The sequence below is a fragment of the Myxine glutinosa genome, chromosome 13 (assembly GCF_964187855.1).
Source record: "Myxine glutinosa chromosome 13, kmMyxGlut1.1, whole genome shotgun sequence".
Taxonomy (NCBI): domain Eukaryota; kingdom Metazoa; phylum Chordata; class Myxini; order Myxiniformes; family Myxinidae; genus Myxine; species Myxine glutinosa.
In genome coordinates this window covers 42,445,095-42,466,720 of record NC_136273.1, presented here as the reverse complement: position 1 = coordinate 42,466,720, position 21,626 = coordinate 42,445,095, and the positions used below count along the sequence as shown (strand labels likewise).

At 43.4% G+C, this 21,626-nt stretch overlaps 1 protein-coding gene across 2 annotated transcripts in view; it reads left to right on the top strand.

Moving 5' to 3' along the window:
- The window catches only part of SARDH (sarcosine dehydrogenase), a 179,246-nt gene that overhangs the window by 18,687 nt on the left and 138,933 nt on the right, over positions 1 to 21,626 (top strand). For both annotated transcript variants that reach the window (XM_068134325.2, XM_068134326.2), the window contains exon 2: positions 14,115 to 14,461. In XM_068134325.2, coding sequence (XP_067990426.2) covers positions 14,125 to 14,461 — 337 coding nt within the window. In that variant the 5' untranslated portion in view covers positions 14,115 to 14,124. The remainder of the gene's footprint in view (positions 1 to 14,114; positions 14,462 to 21,626) is intronic.

The following is a 21,626-nucleotide window of genomic DNA, read 5'->3' as shown; positions in this document are numbered from 1 at the left end:
ACAAAAGGATAGTGATACAAATACTCTGCTCTGTGTGGAATGAACGTCTGTGCTTAGTTTCTTCATCACGTGCAATGTCTATTATTCAGGGCAAAAAGTGTGTAGGCGTTGCAAAAAGTGTTTACAGAAAGGCCAGCCATACAATCTAATGAATGTTTTTGTGTTTCAGTTTACATGAATATGGGTGCCATAGCTCAGCTAACGTCAGAAAAGACAGGCAATTGTAACTTTGAGAAAAGAAGGCCTTGAAACAGTTGCAAAGCTGGAGCTGTTTACCTGGGCTATAATTTCCGGTGCTCTAAGATGTCTGTTGCGCAGACTGGTGACTCGGATTACTTGTCCTGCGATTCTGTTGTGATTCTTGGTCGACCAGAACGTTTTCTATCCTCATTTTTACCAGTTTCGTTTTGTCGTTTAATGGCACAAGCAACTGCATTTACTGACACTTTTATAATTTTTTTGCAATTTGTCTCAAGGATTGGCCTTCTTTTCTCAAAGTTACAATTGCCTGTCTTTTTTCTTGCATTAGCTGAGCTTTGGCACCTACGTTCATGCAATCTCAAACACAAAAACACTCATTATGGCTGGCCTTTTGTAAACATTTTTTGCCGCGTGGCAATAATTTACATTGCACGTGATGAAGAAAGTAAGCACAAACATTCATTCCACACGGAGCAGAGTATTTGTAAACAGGTTTTGCTCCTGAGATGAATCGTTAATAACATTAACTTCATGTTTCAGTTTTTTATTTAGTATTGCACTTTTCGACCTATTTCCAAAAAATGCTTTAAACCGAAGTTTTGCACGAGAAAGATGCATTGAAGCACAATATATTATATGTAGATAAGCAGATATATCTTTGGTAAGAGTTTTGTTTTCATATTATGTTCATTTTCCACATTAAACAGTAGAATATCAAAAAAATGTTGGGTGTACCTAGATTTTGACTGGTAGTGTATGTTGTATATGTGTTGGCCTATGCAATACCTGGTGTATGTATATGTAATACCTGGTGTTGGCCTAATGGCAAGGGTAGCGGGCTTGGGATCCTAAGGTCCTGAGTTCGAATCCCGTTGTAAATAACGCCAGGTGGGGTTGACTCAACCTGTCATCCTTCCGAAGTCACAAAATGAGTGCCAGATAACTGGTTTGAGGAGTGGCGACCCCCCCATCTATACCACACACCTACCAGTGTGTACCAGCCGTAGAAAGGCAATGCCATCATTGCCCGAGGAGACTCAACATCATCATCATGTATATATCTTATTATAATAGAGCAAACGTATATGGTTATGTCGTTATGTTTATATGCTTCTTCGTCTTCTTCTTCTTCAATTAAAATTAACACCCTCTTAATTAATCCTCTTAATTTCGTTTAGACTGATGAGACCCCTCAGACCTTTGACGACCCTTTAAATCCCCCAAGACCCTTAAGATCACCAAGACCCCCTGAAGACCCAAAATACCCTTGAAGGCCCTGAGGCTCCTGAAGACCCAAAATATCCACAAGGACCCCAAAACACGCCGAAGACCCCAAAGACCCCGAAGACCCAAACCACCCTGAAGACCCAAAATACCCAAAAGACCCTGAAGACCCAAAACACCCCAAAGACCCAAATTAACTGGTCAAAATGCCTATCCCTCCCAAACGATGTGTGGTGAGGCACACGGAGTACGCTGAGTCATGCTAGTATATTTAACTGATCTTCACAAAACTTCACCAGATGGTAGAGTTGGTCAGAAGGAAGAAACCTATTGATTTTGAGGTCAAAGGTCATCTTGAGGTCAAATTTCAAAAATTGTCATTTTTCATCCAATTGACTTGAAAATATAACAGTATTTGCATATTAAGTTAATGAATTGGGAAACCAAGGTCAAAAGGCCAAAGGTCAACTCAAGGTCAAACTATTAAAATAATCAATTTTCATCTGAAATATTGTCAATTTTCATCTGATTGACTTGAAAGTTAAACAACAATTACATAGTGCCTCATTGAATTGGGAAACAAACTATTTAAAGGTGAAAAGGTCAACTCAATGTCAAACTTCTAAAATCATCAATTTTCATCTGAACAATCATCAATTTTTATTCGATTAACCTGAAAATTAAAGAGCAACTGGAATTGGAAAACATCACCGAATTGTAAAACCAATTATTTTGGGGTCAAAAGGTCAACTTAAGATCAGACTTTTAATATGAATTTTCATCTGAAAAATCATCAATTTTTATCCGATTGACCCGAGCTTTGATTAAGATTGTCAATTTTAATCTTAATTAAATGGCCAATTTGATGTATCCATGGCAACTTTTTATTTTGGAAAGGGGTAGATTTTGCAAGTATTGTGCTCTGCATGACGTCTTTTTGTTTATTTATTTGCAAGTGATTGACCAATTGAAATACATTTTGTATGTTAAGCTGCACAACATTCTCACGCTGCTCCTTTGTAGGCCAGCATCCCCCTGTAGACCACAACACATTTGCATTCACTTTGGGACTGGATGACATACTTTAGCACACGTTTCCAGTTGAATGCTCTCAAAGGCTGCCAGTGTGGCATTCCGCAATTCCTCTACCGTGGCTGACTTCATAATGTAGACCTCGAGTGGTAAAGGTGCAATTTTATTGGCTTCATAGTGCGGTATGATATGTCATGAAAACAGCTCCGGAAGGATTTTTGTGCTAAAATGGATTTTTTTGCTTTATCTGATTGATTTGGGGTCAAATTATAGAAAAATGATGTGGTACAAATTTTCTGACCCCTGTACCCATTCTGGGGGGTCACTTTCCAAATTTGGGGCACACAAACAGACCCCACCCTTATCTCCGCTAATAATGAACCGATTTTCACAATGGCAGTGTCATTTTAGGGGTTTAGATGATACTGAGTCCATTTAGCACACTGTCAAGGTTATTATAAGTGATTTTCTGCCCCGCTCCCCTTAATGAGGGGGGTGGGGGGGGGGGGAGGTTCCATATTTCATGGATTTCAGTCCACGATCATGTCTTAGTGGCCATCACAATTACAATTGAAACCTATGACTTACAGAACAGATTATTCATGGTCATCCACTTTGTCATGTAGGCCTACATCATTCTTGATCGCATTTCCACAGTCGGCGCCATAGCATTTACAGAGAGGAGTGCAAGGAAGTCCATTCTTGCAGCAACTGCACCGCCCTTTGCATCCCGATTTACATCCACATTTAGTCGGCTCTATCACAGCTCGAGGGGCGGGTAGGATGAGACACCTCATGGGAACATAATGTCCTGAACCTTCCTTTTCACTCCAGCCATTTTGTTCAATAGGAAGCAGAGTCTGACAGTTGGTAGAGTACGACTTGTCACGCATGGCAATGTAATTTGCACCGAAACAGCTCCCACCTCAGCGCCGGAAGGGTTTTGGGACCTGTCGAGCAGTACACACTGCAGACAAACTGCTCCAAACCTTTAACCTGTGGTGACAGTTCACCATTGACTAGCTCCATCGGGATAGGACCTTCACCAAGCTCTCGGAAGCAGTTGATGGCATCGTCATTTTCGTCAAGCTTCATATAGACAACAACCCAGGTCTTCTTGGTGATACCCACAAACTTCCCACCCCAATCAGCACCAGATAAATTGTGGAGCGTCCAATGAGTCCTTGACATTTCCGATGTCCAATCACTTGCACTCGTTCCACCACATCAATTTCTCGGTACTTCGCGCCCTTGCCAGTTAAAAACTTGAGACGAGCTTGAGGTCCAAGGTGACCACAAGAGACCAGGTCGAGGAGAAGCATAAGAACATCGGTGTCGGGTGACCAAACATGTATGTCCCTCCAAGGGCTATCAGCTAAAGAAGCCAGGACTTGATTAGGAATCAGTGTGTCCGCCTCTTCGTGTGCATGTTCTTCTTCGAAATCATGGCCCTTGATCTTAATGCCATACACAACGACCAGCTTGAAGGTACTGTTCCTGGAGTAGTGTTTCAGCAAACCCTCGGCCAACATAGATGTCAAGCTACTCTTGGTCCTTGAGGCAGACAGAAGCTCCTTCAATGACATGGTGAGCTTCATTTCTGGATGAATCTCGTATTCTGTGGACATCACTGCTCTCTTCTGGCGTGTCTTGTTCTTTAGAGACTGGTCAATATAACGGTCAAACACAACTCTAGCCTCATCATAGCCAACCATCATCCCTTCGATTCGTTTGATGAATGTCTCCAACAGGTCCGAAATCTTCTGCATTGTTGGCGTTTTCTGCATACACTGAAGCACAGCCATGACGTCCACAATGAGAACTCGGGTGACTCGGGATGGACGATCCGCCATTGCTGCATCAGGCAGAGGGGCAGATTGAAGTTCCGTCGTTGCTCCTTCGACTGCATGCATCAGACTGGCCTTGTCCGTCGGAATATTGAGAGATCCATCAACAGCGATAGGGAGCGTGGCACCACTGACATTTCGTAATCGCCGATCGTCCCCTCTAGTTTTGGTACCAGCTCAGGTCGGCTTCCTTGGTCAGCTGAAGGAGGGGAGGGGAGGGGTCAAGGGGTCACAAATATAATTCCAATGACTATGACTCTGTGCTAATTGAAATCGGTATCATCTAAAACCCATAAAATGACGCAAATTATATGAAAATTGGTTTATTATTAGCGGAGATAGGCACAGGATCAATTTGGGGGTTCTCGGAATGGAAAGGAACCACCCAGAGGGGGTCAAGGGGTCATAAAATAACTTCCAATGACTTTGGATGTGTGCTAAATGGACTCAGTATCATCTAAAACCCCTAAAATGACACTGAGATTGTGAAAATCGGTGCATTATTAGCGGAGATAAGGGTGGGGTCTGTTTGTGTGCCCCAAATTTGGAAAGTGACCCCCCAGAGGGGGTACAGGGGTCGAAAAATCATGCTCCACACACCCTCTCTCAATGCAGAGGTCGTACACTTGCTGGACTGTCCAATACTTTGTATGAATGCCTCAGCTACATGTTTCTTCGTCCCAGGTGTATTCGCAGTACATGGTCACCTGGAGCATCCGCCGCACTGCTCATGTCTTCAAACTTGTCAGCAATTCGATAGATTGATGGAGGCGGGGGGGGGGGGGGGGTCATAACAGTGGGCCATGCAAATTTCATGGCCCACTGTTATTGGACACGAGCTGCAGTTTCATAATTGCACAATTACTTAACGACATTGTCTCTTTGAAATGTCACGCTGAACCTGCGTCGCAGATCAGCCATTTTGAAAGTGTACGACATCCACTTCAATAACGAAAATACGACGCAAATCTGCATACCATCCTGTGGGGAATTTTCTATTATAATATTGCATGCAGACAAGTTAATTTATTTGAATTATCGATTACAATTGACTTTTTGTGGAATGCACCATAGTGCTTATATGGCCACGTTAACCTTGTGACCATTACTATAAGCTGATTTATTTGACTAGAAGCCATAACAGCTGTTCTTGCAAGCTCAAATCTCAATTCGACTGCACTGTTGTAATGTTCATTTCAATTAATGCCCTGTAGTAACTCGAGTTCATTTTTGTTCATCTTGGTTTGTTTTTTTTTAAATACCCAAGCCTGGTGTTGGCTTCGTGGTTAGGGTGCCGGCTTGGGATCCTAGGATCCTGGGTTTGAATCCCAGTCGATCGCTGAATTAATGCCAAGGGGGTTGACTCAGCCTGTCATCCCCTCTAAGGTCGACAAATTGAGTACCAGTTCACTGGTAATTCCCTGTGTGTCGCAAGAGGTGACCAACAGGGTTGGGGGCAGGAAGGGCATCCGGCCGTAAAACATTGCCTCAAAAAAGGGGACCACAGTGCCTGAAAAAGGCCAACCCCCGCCCCTGCGGGGAAAATTGGCCCTCTGAAGGTGGTTGTTTTTTTGTTGTTGGTTTTTATACCCACTCCCCCTCCCAGCCCCCCTTGACTCGGTGGCATAATGGTTAGAGCATCCATTTTGATTCTGGAGAGTCAGCTCTTTGCGGAGTCATACCAAAGACTTAAAAAATAGTCTGTGCTGCTTCCTTGATTGAAGCTCAGCATTTTATGAAGATATAGCACAGATAAACAACCATAATCACCATAATTTAATCACCTGAGTTCATCCCCACCGTACAAACAAACATGAAGCTCACTCTGTTCAATACCCGGTCCCTCAACAACAAAAGCCTCATCCTGAACGACTACATTCTGGATAATAAACTGGACTTTCTCTGTCTCACTGAAACCTGGCAACAACCTCTGGACTACTTCTCACTCAACCTCACTACACCCAATGGATATTCATACATCAATAAACCACGCTCGGAGGGCCGAGGTGGTGGAATTTCCGTAATACACCGACAGGACATCAAGACCAGCCTCATCTCCATCTCATCTGCTCCATCATTTGAACACCTGGCTTTTAAACTCTCTGGTCACACGCAGTCAGTCATGGCTGTCGTCTACCGCCCTCCCAAGCCACACCCATCATTCCTGTCTGACTTCTACTTTCTGACCCAGCTCTGTTCCCTCTCCCCCTCAATCCTCCTCCTCGGTGATTTCAATATCCACATGGACTCCACTGACTCCACAATAACCACTGACTTCACTGATTTACTCACCTGCTTTAACCTCACTCAACATGTCAACTTTCCTACCCATAACCGTGGGCACATTCTGAACCTTGTCTGCTCTACTGGATTAATTTTGCACCATCTCTCTGGCTCCGACCTCACCCTCTCTGACCACTTAGCCATCACTATGACCATCAACATCCCCACCCCAGCACCAAGGCATTATCGCACTATCAACTTCCGTAAGCTAAACGCTCTTTCACCTACCCCATTCTCATCCACCCTCTCTGAAAAAATGTCCACTTCTCCCTTCGTTGACCTCCACACCCCTTCTGACCGCACTGACTACTACAACCACACTCTCTCCTCCTGCCTTGACCAGCTTGCGCCTATAAAAACCAAAACAGTTTCTTTCACCCATTCTGCTCTCTGGTTTACCCCTGAACTCCGCCTGATGAAAACTCGTGCTCGCCAACTTGAAAGACTCCGCAATAAAACAGGTCTCACAATTCACTCCCAAGCCTACAAGGACCACCTACAACACTACAAAGATGCCCTCTCCCGTGCCCGCTCCGCCTACTACTCTCAAATTATCCACTCTGGCTCTGGAAACCCAAAAGCACTCTTCTCTACAATAAACAAACTCCTCAGCCCCCTGAACACCACCACCCAGTCATTCACAGAAGAAAATTGCATCTCCTTCCTTTCATTCTTCCAAAGCAAAATTGACAACATCTACAACAGCTTAACCACCACCGCACCCGCTCCCCCTCAAACCACCTGCCCCCCCTTATCCTGCCAACCCCTGTCTCAGTTCTCCCCAGTCTCCCCTACTGACCTCTCTGAACTCCTCATAGGAATGAAAACTGCCACCTGCACTCTTGACCCCATCCCCTCCAGCTTTGTCAAGGCCTCCCTTCCTGCTCTCTCTCCACTTATCACTGCAACAATAAACTCCTCCCTGTCTACAGGCATCGTCCCACCATCCCTCAAAATTGCTGCTGTTACCCCCATTCTGAAAAAACCTGGACTAAACCCTGACACCCTAAACAACTTCAGACCCATCTCCAACCTACCCTTTCTGTCAAAAGTTTTGGAACGCACTGTAGCCACTCAACTCAAACATCACCTCTCTGCCAATAACCTGTATGAAACATTCCAATCCGGATTCCGCTCCAACCACAGTACTGAAACTGCTCTCCTCAAAATCACCAACGACCTTCTCCTCTCCTCTGACGCCGGCAACCTCAACATTCTCATCCTCCTCGACCTCAGCGCCGCCTTTGACACCATCAATCACACCATCCTCCTCACCCGACTTGAAACCACCTTTAACATTACCGGCACTGCCCTCTCTTGGATCAAATCATACCTCTCTGACAGACGCCAGTTCATCTCTATCAATAACTGCAAATCCCCCACTGCTCCCCTCCCCCAAGGTGTCCCCCAAGGTTCAGTTCTTGGCCCCCTCCTCTTCATCCTGTACCTGTCCCCCCTTGGTCACTTAATCCGCCGTCATGGTCTCCAATTCCACTGCTTCGCCGATGACATCCAGCTTTTCATCTCCACCAACTCCATCTCCACCGCCACCCACTCTATCCTGACAAACTGCATCACTGAAATAAAATCCTGGCTTCAAATCAACTTCCTCAAACTTAACTATGATAAATCTGAAATAATCATCATTGGCCCAAAAACGCTCACCAAATCCACCCGTAACTTTGCCCTCAACATCGACGGTTTCCCAGTATCCACCTCCCCTCACATCCGGAATCTTGGCATCATCTTTGACCAAACCCTCTCCTTCGACAAATACACGAAACAGATCACAAAGACAGCCTTCTTTCACCTGAAAAACATCGCCCGTCTCCGTCCATCCCTCTCCTCCACGGCTGCAGAAACCCTCATCCACGCCTTCATCACCTCCCGTCTGGACTACTGCAACAGCCTCCTCTATGGTTCACCCTCAATAATCACCAATAAACTCCAATACATTCAGAACTCCGCTGCGCGTCTACTCACCCATTCCCGGACCCGTGACCACATCACCCCCATCCTTTATAAGCTTCACTGGCTCCCCATCCCCCAGAGAATCCAGTACAAAATCCTCCTCTTGACCTACAAAGCCCGCCATAACCTGGCCCCATCCTACCTGACTGACCTCCTCTCCAGACACACTCCCACCCGCAACCTCCGCTCTGCTGGTACCAACCTCCTGACCCCCCCCCCCCCCCATCCCGACCAAATTCAGATCCTGGGGGGACAGGGCCTTCTCCATCGCTGCTCCCACCCTCTGGAACTCACTACCTCACACCATCAGAGACTCCTCCTCACTCACCACATTCAAAACATCACTCAAGGCCCACCTGTTCAACACTGCATTCAACATTTAACCCACAGCATTTAACCCCTGACTATCTCTTCTCCTTCTCCTTCCTTTTGCTTTGATTATTTACCTATTGATTTTTGTCTTTTTGCACTTGTTTTTTGTACTCTGTCAAAGCGCCTTTGGGCTTCTTGAAAAGCGCTATATAAAATAAATGTATTATTATTATTATTATTATTATTATTATAAGTTTGGATCCATTTCACAGGCTTAATGAGCCTAATGGCCTCCTGCATCATTAAGGTTCCTTGTGAGGGAACTCGTATGAAGAATGATTCTGGGTAAGAGCTTCGGTCAACAAAGGTCGAGCTCTACACCTAGGCAGGTGAATGTACCAGGATACCAAGGGTAAGCAAGAGGTTGGACATCAGGCCCAGTGGATCAGAGGGATGAAAAATGATGTGAATTTGGAGAATTAAGCAAAGGGCTTGAAAAAGGTTGTTGATTTTCTCCATCAGGGTTTTCAAAGCTGGCGTGGAAGTAGGATAAGTGTTCACAAGCTGGTACATGATTTGTAATCCATTTAGTAAGTGGGCCTAATCCTAAAATTTGAGTTACTGCTTCCATTTGGGGGGAATGTTCCATATGCTATTTTTACAGCATAGACCGAAGGGCAATGCCGTCGGGAATAGCGTTTGTCTGTCCGTCCGGTGTATGTATGTAGGCATGTCCCTTCCGCTGGCATTTTGCGGATTTATTCCCTTTAAAATTAGTGTTCTCTGTCGGTTGAAAACAGTTGGTCCGATTGACACAAAATTCTCACCATAAGAGCGCCTCCTGCACACTTTTTAAATCATAATCATGACGTCATATGTCACGTGGTATGGGCACCATCTTGGAAAAACTGAAAAAATTTGCACCTCTATATCTCCGAAACTGCTCCATGGAAAAAAAATAAAAAGTGGGTCATTGTAAAATACTCCTCATGGGGAATAACATATGTTAATAATGATGCCATGGTGCCTCCATTATGACGTCATAAAGGGACAAGTAGAATGCTTGATCCGATCAATATGAAATTTATTTGAGCGTGATCTAGGGATACGTTGGTCGAGAAAAACAATGGATGACGTCATCGGTCACGTGGTTCGGCAGCTATATTTTTACGGTGTAGCACGTAGGGCAATGCCATCTGGAACAACGTTCGTCTGTCCGTCCGGTGTATGTATGTATGTCCCTCACAAACGTCCACCAATCAGAGCTGATGATCTAGTCACATGACAGGGGGACAGCAGATCCTCCACTCAGCAGATGCAAGCCTGGCTATGCCGTTGTCAGAAAATCGGTCTTGTTGTTTCGCTCACCTGGAACGAAGTTCAGGGGAGCTTATGCGATGGCGTGTCGTCAGTCCGTCCGTTAGTCCGTCTGTCTGTAAATACTTGAAACTTCTTCCCCGAAACCGCTGATGGGATTGTGACCAAACTTGGCACAAACTATATATGTTGTGTTGTGACTAAAGTTTGTTCACGGCATTAAAAAAAAATCGGGGTCTAAGGGGTCTCCCGGGGGTCAAATTGGATCCAGGTTTGACCCCCCACAATAGGAATTTGCTGTTTCCTCTGAAACTACACACACGATTTCGATGAAACTTCACCACAACCTTCATCACCCGTGATGTACCAAAGTTTGTTCACAGCATTAATAAATCAGGGTCAAAGGTGGTTTATGGGGGAGGGGTGTTTGCCTCCCAAAATAGGTATTTGCTTTTTTCTTAGAACCTACACACATAATTTTGATGAAACTACACCACAACCTTCATCATCCGTGATGTATCGATGTTTGTTCAGGGCATTGGAAAAATTGGGGTCTGAGGAGGTACACGGGGAGGGAGGGGGAGGGGGTGGGGGGTGGGAGGGGTTGCCCCCAAAATAGGTATTTATTTGTTTATTTTTTTAAAATCTTATGATTATGTTGCTATGATTCTATATGCTGCCCTGTCTTCTAGCAATCATTGAAGTTGGTTTAAAATACCCTTAGTCAGTGCAGTATACTGTTTATTCTACCAGGTGGGCACCAGGGGTATTGCCCCTATGTTTTCATAATGCCATGATGTGCCCTTCAATAAATCGTTGTTTAAAAAAATTAATAAAGCTGCACATTTCAAATGTCCATTATGTGAAAATATAAACTTGGGATGTAATATTTCTTGAAAAATAGCATATATATTATTCCCCCTTGAAGTGGTACTTGGACTAATTGTCAAAGTAACAATTTAGGTTTTGCATTTATTTGCATTTGGTCATAATCTTGCATTCATGGAGTAGAACAACAGACCATAGTCAGGGCTGTGGACATAGTCTTTGGACAGGGTTTTTTAATTTTTGCATATTTGCGAAAGTAGGTTTCCATTTAATCTTCTTTGTTCGTATGAAGCACCAGGATGCGGGGTGGCATCATTAGCTGGGGGTGTATCTTTGCTGCTGATGCAATGCCCTCTGCTTGTTAGGGCAGGAATTTGGAATTTATTCATGGTGCTGGCGATAGCTCGCCTACTCTTCACGAAGGACACCATGGAATCTTTAACATATACCAACGGGAGTATGTTTAACGTCCATGTGAGGGACAGCACAGACATTGATGAATCACCCTCCCTGTGAAACACCAAGATGACTTGGATCAGGATTTAATCCCAGGCTAGACAGCTTATAGGCAAGTGTGCATATCTCTAGGCCTTCCTGTAAGCCCACATCATTTCCTCCGCCACCAAAGGTGGATGGAGGTTATATTTTCACCCCTGTCTGTTTGTCTGTCTGTTTGTTACTTGCAAAATCGAAGATTTTTCAAGTACTGTATATTGGTCGGTTGTGTTTGTGGTTCTGTCTGTCTGTTTGTCTGTTTGTCTGTTTGTTTGTCACCGGCCTACAGGTCACAATTTTCAACCGATCTTCACTAAACTTCACCAAATGGTAGAGTTGGTCAAAAGCAAGAAGCTTATTGTTTTGGGGTCAATAGGTCAAAAGGTCAACATAGGCCAAAGGTCACCAACTTTGCTAAATTTCTAAAATCCTCAATTTTCATCCGATTGACTTGAAATTTGAAGAGGACTTGCATAACTGGTCACTGAATTCAACCACCGAGTATTTTTGAGGTCAACATAGGCCAAAAGGTCAACATAGGCCAAATTTCTAAAATCCTCAATTTTCATCTAATTGACTTGAAATTTGAAGAGAACTTGCATATCTCATCACTGAATTCATCCGCCAAGTATTTTTGAGGTCAACTTAGGCCAAAATATCCAAAATCCACAATTTTCATCCGATTGACTTGGAATTTGAAGAGGACTTGCATATCTGGTCACTGAATTCAACCACCAAGTATTATTGAGGTCAACATAGGCCAAAAGGTCAACATAAGCCAATTTTCTAAAATCCTCAATTTTCATCCAATTGACTTGAAATTTCAAGAGGACTTGCATATCTGGTCAATTAATTCAACCACCAAGTATCTTTGAGGTCAACATAGGCCAAAAGGTCAACATAGGCCAAATTTCTAAAATCCTCAATTTTCATCCAATTGACTTGAAATTTGAAGAGGACTTGCATATCTGGTCACTAAATAGGGAAACTAACTATTTTTGAGGTCAAAAGGTCAAAGGTCAACTCAAGGTCAACCTTCCAAAATCATAATTTTTCATCTGAAACATCGTCACTTTTCTTCCTATTGATCCGAGCTTTGATCAAGATTGTCAATTTTAATCTTGATGAAATGGACAATTTGCTGTATCAATGGAATTTTTTTTTCTTGGGGAGGGGTTGGGGGGCGTATTTTGCAAGTAACGTGCTCCGCATGACGTCTTCTTGTTTGTTTGTCCGTTTGTGAACAAAATATCTCAAAAAGTTGTGGACGGATTTGGACGAAATTTGGCAGAGATGTAGTGTATGTGACAAGGACGAAATGATTTGATTTTGGTGAAGAAGGAGATTCGGATCTGGCTATTCGAAAAATTTTAAGTGATTCTTCACCATTGGAAGATAGGGCCAAAAATGATACATAGCAGGATATCTGAAAAAGTTATTGATTGAATTGGACGAAACTTGGTGGACAGGTTGGGTGTCTGACAAGGACGATTCGATGCGATTTTGGTGAAGATCTGAATATGGATTCGGACATGAGAATTATTTAATTTTTAAAGTGATTCTTCACCATTGGGAGATAGGGACGAAAACGATACATAGCAGGATATCTCACAAAGTTACGGATGGATTTGGACGAAACTTGTTGGACAGGTTGTGTGTGTGACAAGGAAGAATGGATTCAACTTTGGTGAAGATCCGGATCCGGATCCAGCCAGTATAATTTTAAAGTGATTCTTCACCAATGAGTGATATGGCGAACCAGGCGGAGGTATTCTCTCTAGTTTATGTCATGGTATTGCCTCATGTACACCATAACGTTAGCTAGTTACCATAACTATGTTATCTCTCATACTAACTTAGGCTAATTATGAAAAAAACCTAACTCTGTAAATAAGTATGATTGTCCACGCCTGACATTTGAACCTCTGTGATTTACATTTCGTGAGTTATCTCAAGATGCGGTGTCAAAACAAGATGGGCGTGTTTAGACGCAAGCCACATGATTCCGTGAGCGTGTTTTCGCAAGGAGAATAAGGATCAATGTAGGTGGCTCTTATGAATATGTAGTCTTGTTTTTACTAACGAAATGAAGTTGGGAAGTTATGAAGGACGTTATTTATTTTAACCATTTAATTTATTAATAGCTTCCGTTTCCTCAAAGTTTGTATTGGACATTTACTGTATCCTCAAGGTACTGATCTGGTAGATTGTACCTGTTGCTGCATTTGAGGCTGGAGAGTAACTGTGAAATTGATCTATCTGGGTTCTTCCAGACATCTTTATTCTTTGTTCCTTTCACACTTCTTTCTACCTTTTCCACGTTTATTTTTCCTCTTTTCCTATTATCTCACTGTCTAAGAAGGAATGAATTCTTGCAGAAAATTTTCTGTAAGCCCCACTTGGCTGCGCTTGGATGGGTTTGAGGGTAGTCGAGGTGCGGCTGAAACCCGAATCCTATCCAGGTTCCTCCTGATGACTCCATCTTTGCTCTCTACTTATCTGGGTTCCTTTTGATGACTCCAATACAATATTTGGTCTTCCGTTTGATAATTTACATTTAATTTATTTCTTACATTTATTTTATGATGTCTTCTTCTTTTCCAGGGTGGAATCGATGGCTCTAGTGCGTTACCTTTGGCATTGCACCTCTTCCTTTCACCCCCACTGTCCGCGTCAATTGCACTCATCCCTAAACAATGGCGTCATCCGCACAATTTGGCAACGAGCCTCGTTTGGTGCATCATCCACATATGGAAATGTCACCGAGCAATCTCCAAAAGGACAAGACCACGTTTCGACCTTAAACTTCCCTTTGACGGCTGACGTTGTTGTTGTCGGAGGAGGGAGCATTGGGTGCCACACACTCTACTTCCTCACCAAGATGGGTGTGAGCTCAGCTGTGCTTCTTGAGAAAAATCTCCTCACCTCTGGGACTACCTGGCACACTGCGGGTCAGAACACATAAGCTTGTTCCGCACACTTCACAGTATAATATTCTTATTGATAATTGGAGATAACAAAAGAATCGTTGTTGTTGCAGAGATGGAGACATGAAATCCATATTGGTGTTTTATTTATTTATTTATTTTCATATTTATTTTCCAATAGAATACTATCATTATGAAGTGTCATAAGCAATATCATGAATGTTCATTGAAATTACATTCATTATACCTCTTCAAAAGATGAGGTAACATCTAAACATTTGCATCACAAAGGTTATTTCCATATTGCATATTGTCACGTGATTGCCCATCGGTTAAGACTGGGAATCGCGGATGGCCATAACGAGCTTTAACTCCGAGGCGACGATCAATGGCGGATTTGGCTATGCAAGCACGGGAGGAAGAAGGGGAAGAAGAAGATGCGGGAATTTACCTGACGCGATCCGAGCAGTCTTCAACCCTGCAAATTAATCTCACACTAACACGGGATTTGGAATGAAAGGTAACATAATAAAAGGATTTATTCAATAAATATTGGGACAGGGAAATGCGACGATAAAAACTAAATCCTAAATCGGGATCCCGCACACCCCACTTCACATACAAGCACAGGGGAATGAATTAGGCAAATAAACTGTTGTGTGCGCGTTTGTGTTGGCTTATCTTTTTGTGTCAGGAATCGTCCGGTCTCAGCACGTCATCCGAACACAGCTCCGGTTGGTGCGAACTGCTCAGTCGTTGGCGCGAACCAGGCCCCGACGCGCCCTTGCTCGCTCGGCCCCGATGAAGGCCTCCCGCGTGAGGCGAACAGTGCGCAGCCCGCTCCCCAACCGTGACCTTCCTCACGAACGTGGCACGGAAACCGCGGCGCTTCGTTCTTGGGGCTCTGCCATTTTACGAACACCCCACACGCAGTCTCTCCTCGGTTTGCAACCACAGGTCACGTCCCGCACACCGTCGCTTGCCAACGTCTGACACGAAGCGGGGAGAGTCGATGGCAGAGGAATACGCGAGGGCCAAGCGAGAGAGAGTATCCAACAACGACACAGGAAGGAGAGGGACGTCGATGCTGACAGAGGCAAAATGCAACCGCTCGCTATGGATCCAGCATGAGAGGGGTCAAAATGTCAGCTCACGGTTCCTGGTGTTGCTTTTCCTCTGACGTCATCGATCCTCTCTTCCAATCCGTCCTTCACAAGGTGGGCGTGGCCTCAGCCTGCCTGAGCAATGAGTGTTGCTTTGTGGTGATGTAACTGGTGGTATCCCATCGGCAGTGCTCTGAACTGGCTTCCGGTGGGTTTTATGGTTATTGTGGCGGAGGGGGGATTAATTAATGTGTGTGCTAATTGGATTCCTAATCTGGATGGATTCCTAATCTACATGTATATGTGTGTTGCCATAAGAGACACAGGGATGACCACAGAGGGAACGACACACAGGGGAATTAACATATTCCCTACAACTACTTAACATGCCCCGCCCCCTCGTGGCGGGGACACATACCCAACTTATCCGACATCCGGTCTAGACAGGTCCTCTACTTATTTACATCGAGGTGGTTCTAGCTACCCACGACAGACGAAGCATGATAAAATACACAGATCTACCTAGATCTAGATATGCTTACCCAACCAACATAACAATATGCTAAAATCAGACAATTCTGACCTTTGCCCCTTTTTCTGTATGATCACATATTCTCCTACCCACACCTCCCACGAGTTCTGTGGTCCATGATTCAAATCCACAAACCTTTCATAACAACATCTGATCAGATAAGCAGATGTTGATGTTGAAAGCCTGGGCTCTTATCTGGCCCGCCATTGATGATTATTCCTACCAACGTCAAAGGACTACCTCCCTCTTGCAAAGCAGAAAATTTTAGCCGGTATCCTTATCGAACACCAGTGGGATGTTCTCATTTTGCATTTCGCCCAAATCCATCCTCTGTCATTATGAACGCTTCCAAATATAATATGAATGTCTCTAGTTATAGAAAGGCCACCTGGCAAATACAGTATTGGCGTATTTTGAAGAATATAGTATCACCTTTTATCTCTTAACAGCTGATCAAGAAACATCCCATGGAATATAAGTCTACACTTAAATCCTCACTGTCCAAGTAATTATTGGCGGTTTCATCAGTCAAGGTGTATAGTGGGGATATCCCGAGAGACTAACTTGTAGAAAGAATCCTAAGCAGAAGTAGGCCACTTGCTATTTATCTACGACCCCAAGCTACCTAGCTTTTTAAGCAGCAGCCAAGGAAACGTGTGTACAATACCTACCGATAGTTTTCACAAGCACTAACATCATGAGCTTTCCAAGGTTGTAAGTTAAGGTCATATTTTTAGTGCCAATGGTATACACCTTGCAAAGCAATGTTGAAGCTATTCAAAAGACTCCTCATCCTCAGAGTTTGTTAAAGTTACAAATCCTTTTTTTATGGATGCTCAGTTTAAATGTAAAAGTTAATTTTTTTTTACCAAACTTATCAAATTGACACAATTTGTATGCACTTGTAAACCAATCAGCAAAATGGGTTTGTGATTACAAGTGTGAAACTGCATTGCAGTATACAAACAAGAAAGAGCAATCAGAGATGGCAGACCCTCGCCAGGACGTGTTTTCAGTGGTTTTTAAGGCTTTTGTGTTAAAACAAATATGGCGGCCGAACCACGTGACCAATGACGTCATCGGTTTTTTTTCTCCACCAATTTATTCCTAGATAATGCTCAATAAATGTCATTTTGATCGGATGAGGTTTTGTACTTGTCAAATTATTACGTCATAATGGAGACACCTATGACGTCATCATCAACATGTTATTCCACATGGAGAGTTATTTACAATTAGCCATGTCTCAATTTGTTTCTATGCAGCTCTTTCGATGATATAGAGGTGCAAATGTTTTCGGTTTTTCCAAGATGGCGCCCACACCACTTGACCTATGACGTCATATTTATAATTTTTAAATTCTACAGGTGGAGTTGCACCTATGGTGAAAATTTCCTGTCAATCGGACCAACGGTTGCAGAGAAAATCATATTTATTCTGTGCGGACAAACAAATCGGACAAACAGACAAACGGACTCAAATGCAATAACATCTCATCTGGCGAGGGTAATAATGTTCTTTTAGTTGTTCGTGCATTTGTATTTGCCAGGAACGCAGTCGTTCTTCGTGTAAGTTCTGTGTTAACTTTCAAACTTGAATATGGTTTGGAAAGATGTATCGCCTATCTAATGAGCATGCTTGAATATGGATAACCAGACTTGGTGGTGTAATGGTCAGAGGGCCCACTCCGACTCTGGGAGGTCGGCGGATCACGCCCCGGCTGGGTCCGACCAAAGACTTTAAAAATAGTACGTGCTGTTTCCTTGCTTGATCCTCAGCATTTTAATGGATTGAGGACAGACAATCCCCATTTATTGGCATCCATTGGGAGGTGGAAATTCCTCCTGAGGAAACGTTACGAGTGGCAGCTCCATTACGAGTCTTAGGCCTTGTACATATATTTTTAAAAGGACAATGATCAATGCATCTAGAAACCTTGATTCTACCAAAATAAACGTGCAGATGGAGAACGAGGGGTTAGTAATCAAGATCAGGTTCGCTTTCTCTTGTCCCAAACCAACTCATCCACCAAGTTTCATCCGAATCTGTCCATACATTTTTGCAATATCATGTTATATATCGTTTTTAGCCCTACCTCTCAATGGTGAAGAATCACTTTTAAAATTTCTCTGATCCAGATCCAGATCTTCACCAAAATATAATGAATTCGTCCTTGTCAGACCCAACCTGTCCAACAAATATTGTGCGAATCCGTCCACACCCTTTTGAGATATCCTGCTCATAGACAAACAAACAGACAGACAGACAGATAGTGGTGAAAACGTAACCTCCTTTTAATCTTACTATAATTCACCAAATGTCCGTCCGTCCTTCTGTCTGTCTGTCTGTTCGAAGGTACCGTAAAAACTGCTGAACCGATTGCAAAGATATTTTGGGTGGATAATTTGGGGACAGGGCCTTCTCCATCGCTGCTCCCACCCTCTGGAACTCACTACCTCACACCATCAGAGACTCCTCCTCACTCACCACATTCAAAACATCACTAAAGACCCACCTGTTCAACACTGCATTCAACATTCAACCCACAGCATTTAACCCCTGACTATCTCTTCTCCTTCTCCCTCCTTTTGCTTTAAATATTTCCCTATTGATTCTTGTCTTTTTGCAATTGTTGTTTTCATGTATTGTTATGCATTATGTTTTCCACTCTGTCAAAGCGCCTTTGGGCTTCTTGAAAAGCGCTATACAAAATAAATGAATTATTATTATTATTATTATTATTATTATAATCCTGGGATCTCCAGGAGTAAAATAGGCTATTTAGTTTTCCCAATTTCAGCTTTAGTCTCCAGCATTCTCAGGGTTGGACTCCCGCATAACATTCACGTTCGCATGACGTTCATTGTTCTCATTCTGACGATGTTGTTTTCCCGGGTGCCGCACAAACGGCTGCACTGATCGCTGCACGGACTCGATCGGGCTCGGTGACCTCGGACAAAGACCTTTTATAAGTACACGGGTTGAATCCCTGCTTGGGAGAATTCTAACCCATTTCAACTGAAGGAAACACGTATCGGGAGTACATACGACATAGCGATTGTGAACACGATTATCGATCACGATTCACGATCACGATCATCACGATCATAGTGTATCGATCACTGTGGGACATTTGGTGAATTCTAGTAAGATACTGTTTAGATTTTGATGATTTGCGTGTGATATGATTTAACGGATGTTTATATGAATCGTTTAAAATAAAAAAGCCTTTAATATCTGATATTTTACCTTTTCATTTGGGCCTCCCAATTGAAACCCCGCCCGCAGGGCGACGGGTACCATTGTGGGCGTTGAATCCCTGCTTGAGAGAATTCCATCCCCCTCGCCGCCATCACGTCATGGCCATCCATCCAACTTACAATTCCACCAGATATGCAGAAAGGACGACCCAAAACGAATATAAACATCATTAAACATCATTCGTATATAAACATCATTAAAAGTAAATAATGACCTCGGGAAAAGTTCAAAGACATTTAATCTCTACATGAGAGAATTCCACATAGCTATTTGGGTGGTGTTTAAGCTAACAGATCGCTGTCTCCATCGATCTTGCCAAGGCCGTAACACCTATCGGCTCAAAATCCTTTTAACTGTTCATTTGGTAGTTTTTACAATGAAGGAAACATCAACAATGTTGTTAAAAGTTTATTTTGTGATTAATTGGAATTATGTTGTTTGGAATTAAAAAATAGATATCGAGTTCAAGTGAATGACGACATGCCGTGATGGTTTCTACTTTCTGAACGTGAATTTCGCGGATCGCCATATGCAGATTCGCCATGGTCCCACGATCGATGTTTCTATACGTGAAACAAACGGGCGAACGGGTACATTTTTCATGGAAGTCCTTCACTAACTTGCTGTCCATGTCTGACGTGCGACTGAAGGTGCTACAGGAATGTGGAATTCATCGGTTTCATGCTTTAGCATTCCTGTATCTGCATTGCCTGTTTGCTTCTGGCCTCCCACCTGTACGTAGCATCCACACACACGGCACGTGCACGGCACACACACGTAACATCCATACACGTGATTGTGTGGATGTGTGGAATGTGGGACATTTGGTGAATTATAGTAAGATACTGTTTAGATTTTGATGATTTGCGTGTGATATGATTTAACAGATGTTTATATGAATCGTTTAAAATAAAAAAAAGCCTTTAATTTCTGATATTTTACCCTTTCATTTTGGCCTCACAATTGAAGCCCCGCCCGTAGGGCGGTGGGTACCATTGCTAGTGGTTGAAATGCGAGAAGATAATTATCCTTTATGATTGAACAACACAAAAGCAATCTGCCCTTTTATGAGTGAACAAGCCGGAGGTAACGTGCCCTTTTATGATTGAACAAGCCGGAGGTAACCCGCCCTTTTATGATTGAACAAGCCGGAGGTAACCCGCCCTTTTATGATTGAACAAGCCGGAGGTAACCCACCCTTTTATGATTGAACAAGCCAGAGGTAACCAGCCCTTTTATGATTGAACAAGCCGGAGGTAACCCACCCTTTTATGAATGAACAGGCCGGAGGTAACCCGCCCTTTTATGATTGAACAAGCCAGAGATAACCCGCCCTTTTATGATTGACCTCTGCCTCACCTCACCTCTGATTGACTCTCTGCTCACCTGCACTCCTTCATTCCTCTTTTCTCCTGCCTCTGGAACAAACTCCCTCACTCTCTTCAATCCCACTCCACTCTCCAGGTCTCTAAAACAGCTGTTCACCACCATCTCTTATCTTCCCCCATCCAAAACCTTGATCTTTTCTACCCCCGCTAATTTCACCCCAATACCACTTTTTTGAAATACCAACTTTTGTCCTGGAAGTCCTTGTTGTCCTTGTGTTTTATACTTCTCCCACCCCCCCCCCCCTTCCCACGCCTCCTCCCCCCAAGCCCTCTCCCTCCCACACATCTCCCTGCTCTCAAATGTTGTGTTTGTGTGCTTCCCCTTCTCTCCCCATCTTGTCTTCCGCTCCCTCTTTTTATATATTTTGTTTGTCTGGTTGATTTGTTTGTGAAGTAAATGTTAGCTCTTTCACGAGCCTCGATTCAGTATATTAAAAAAAATAAATTAAAAAAAACGCCGGAGGCAACCCACCCTTTTATGATTGAACAAGCCGGAGGTTTGTAATTTCATGAACTTTTATTTTATGATTTTATGACTTTTATGATTGAACAAGTCTGCCCTTTTATGAATGAATAAGACTCGTGAAGTACCCGTGCAACACGTGTGGGAGCCCAGGAGCAAACAGACAATGCAGAAACGGCAAATGCTAAAGCATGAAACCAATAAATTCCAAATTGCTGTAGCACCTTCAGTCGCACGTCAGACATGGACAGCAAGTTCGTGAAGGACTTCCATGAAAAACGTACCCGTTGTTGGTTCCATACCCAGTCAATGGCGAATCTGCATATGGCGATCTGCGAATTTCACGTTTAGAAAGTAGAAACCATCACGGCATTTCGTCATTCACTTGAACTCGATATCTCTTTTTTCATTCCAAACAGCATAACTCCAATCACAAATTAAA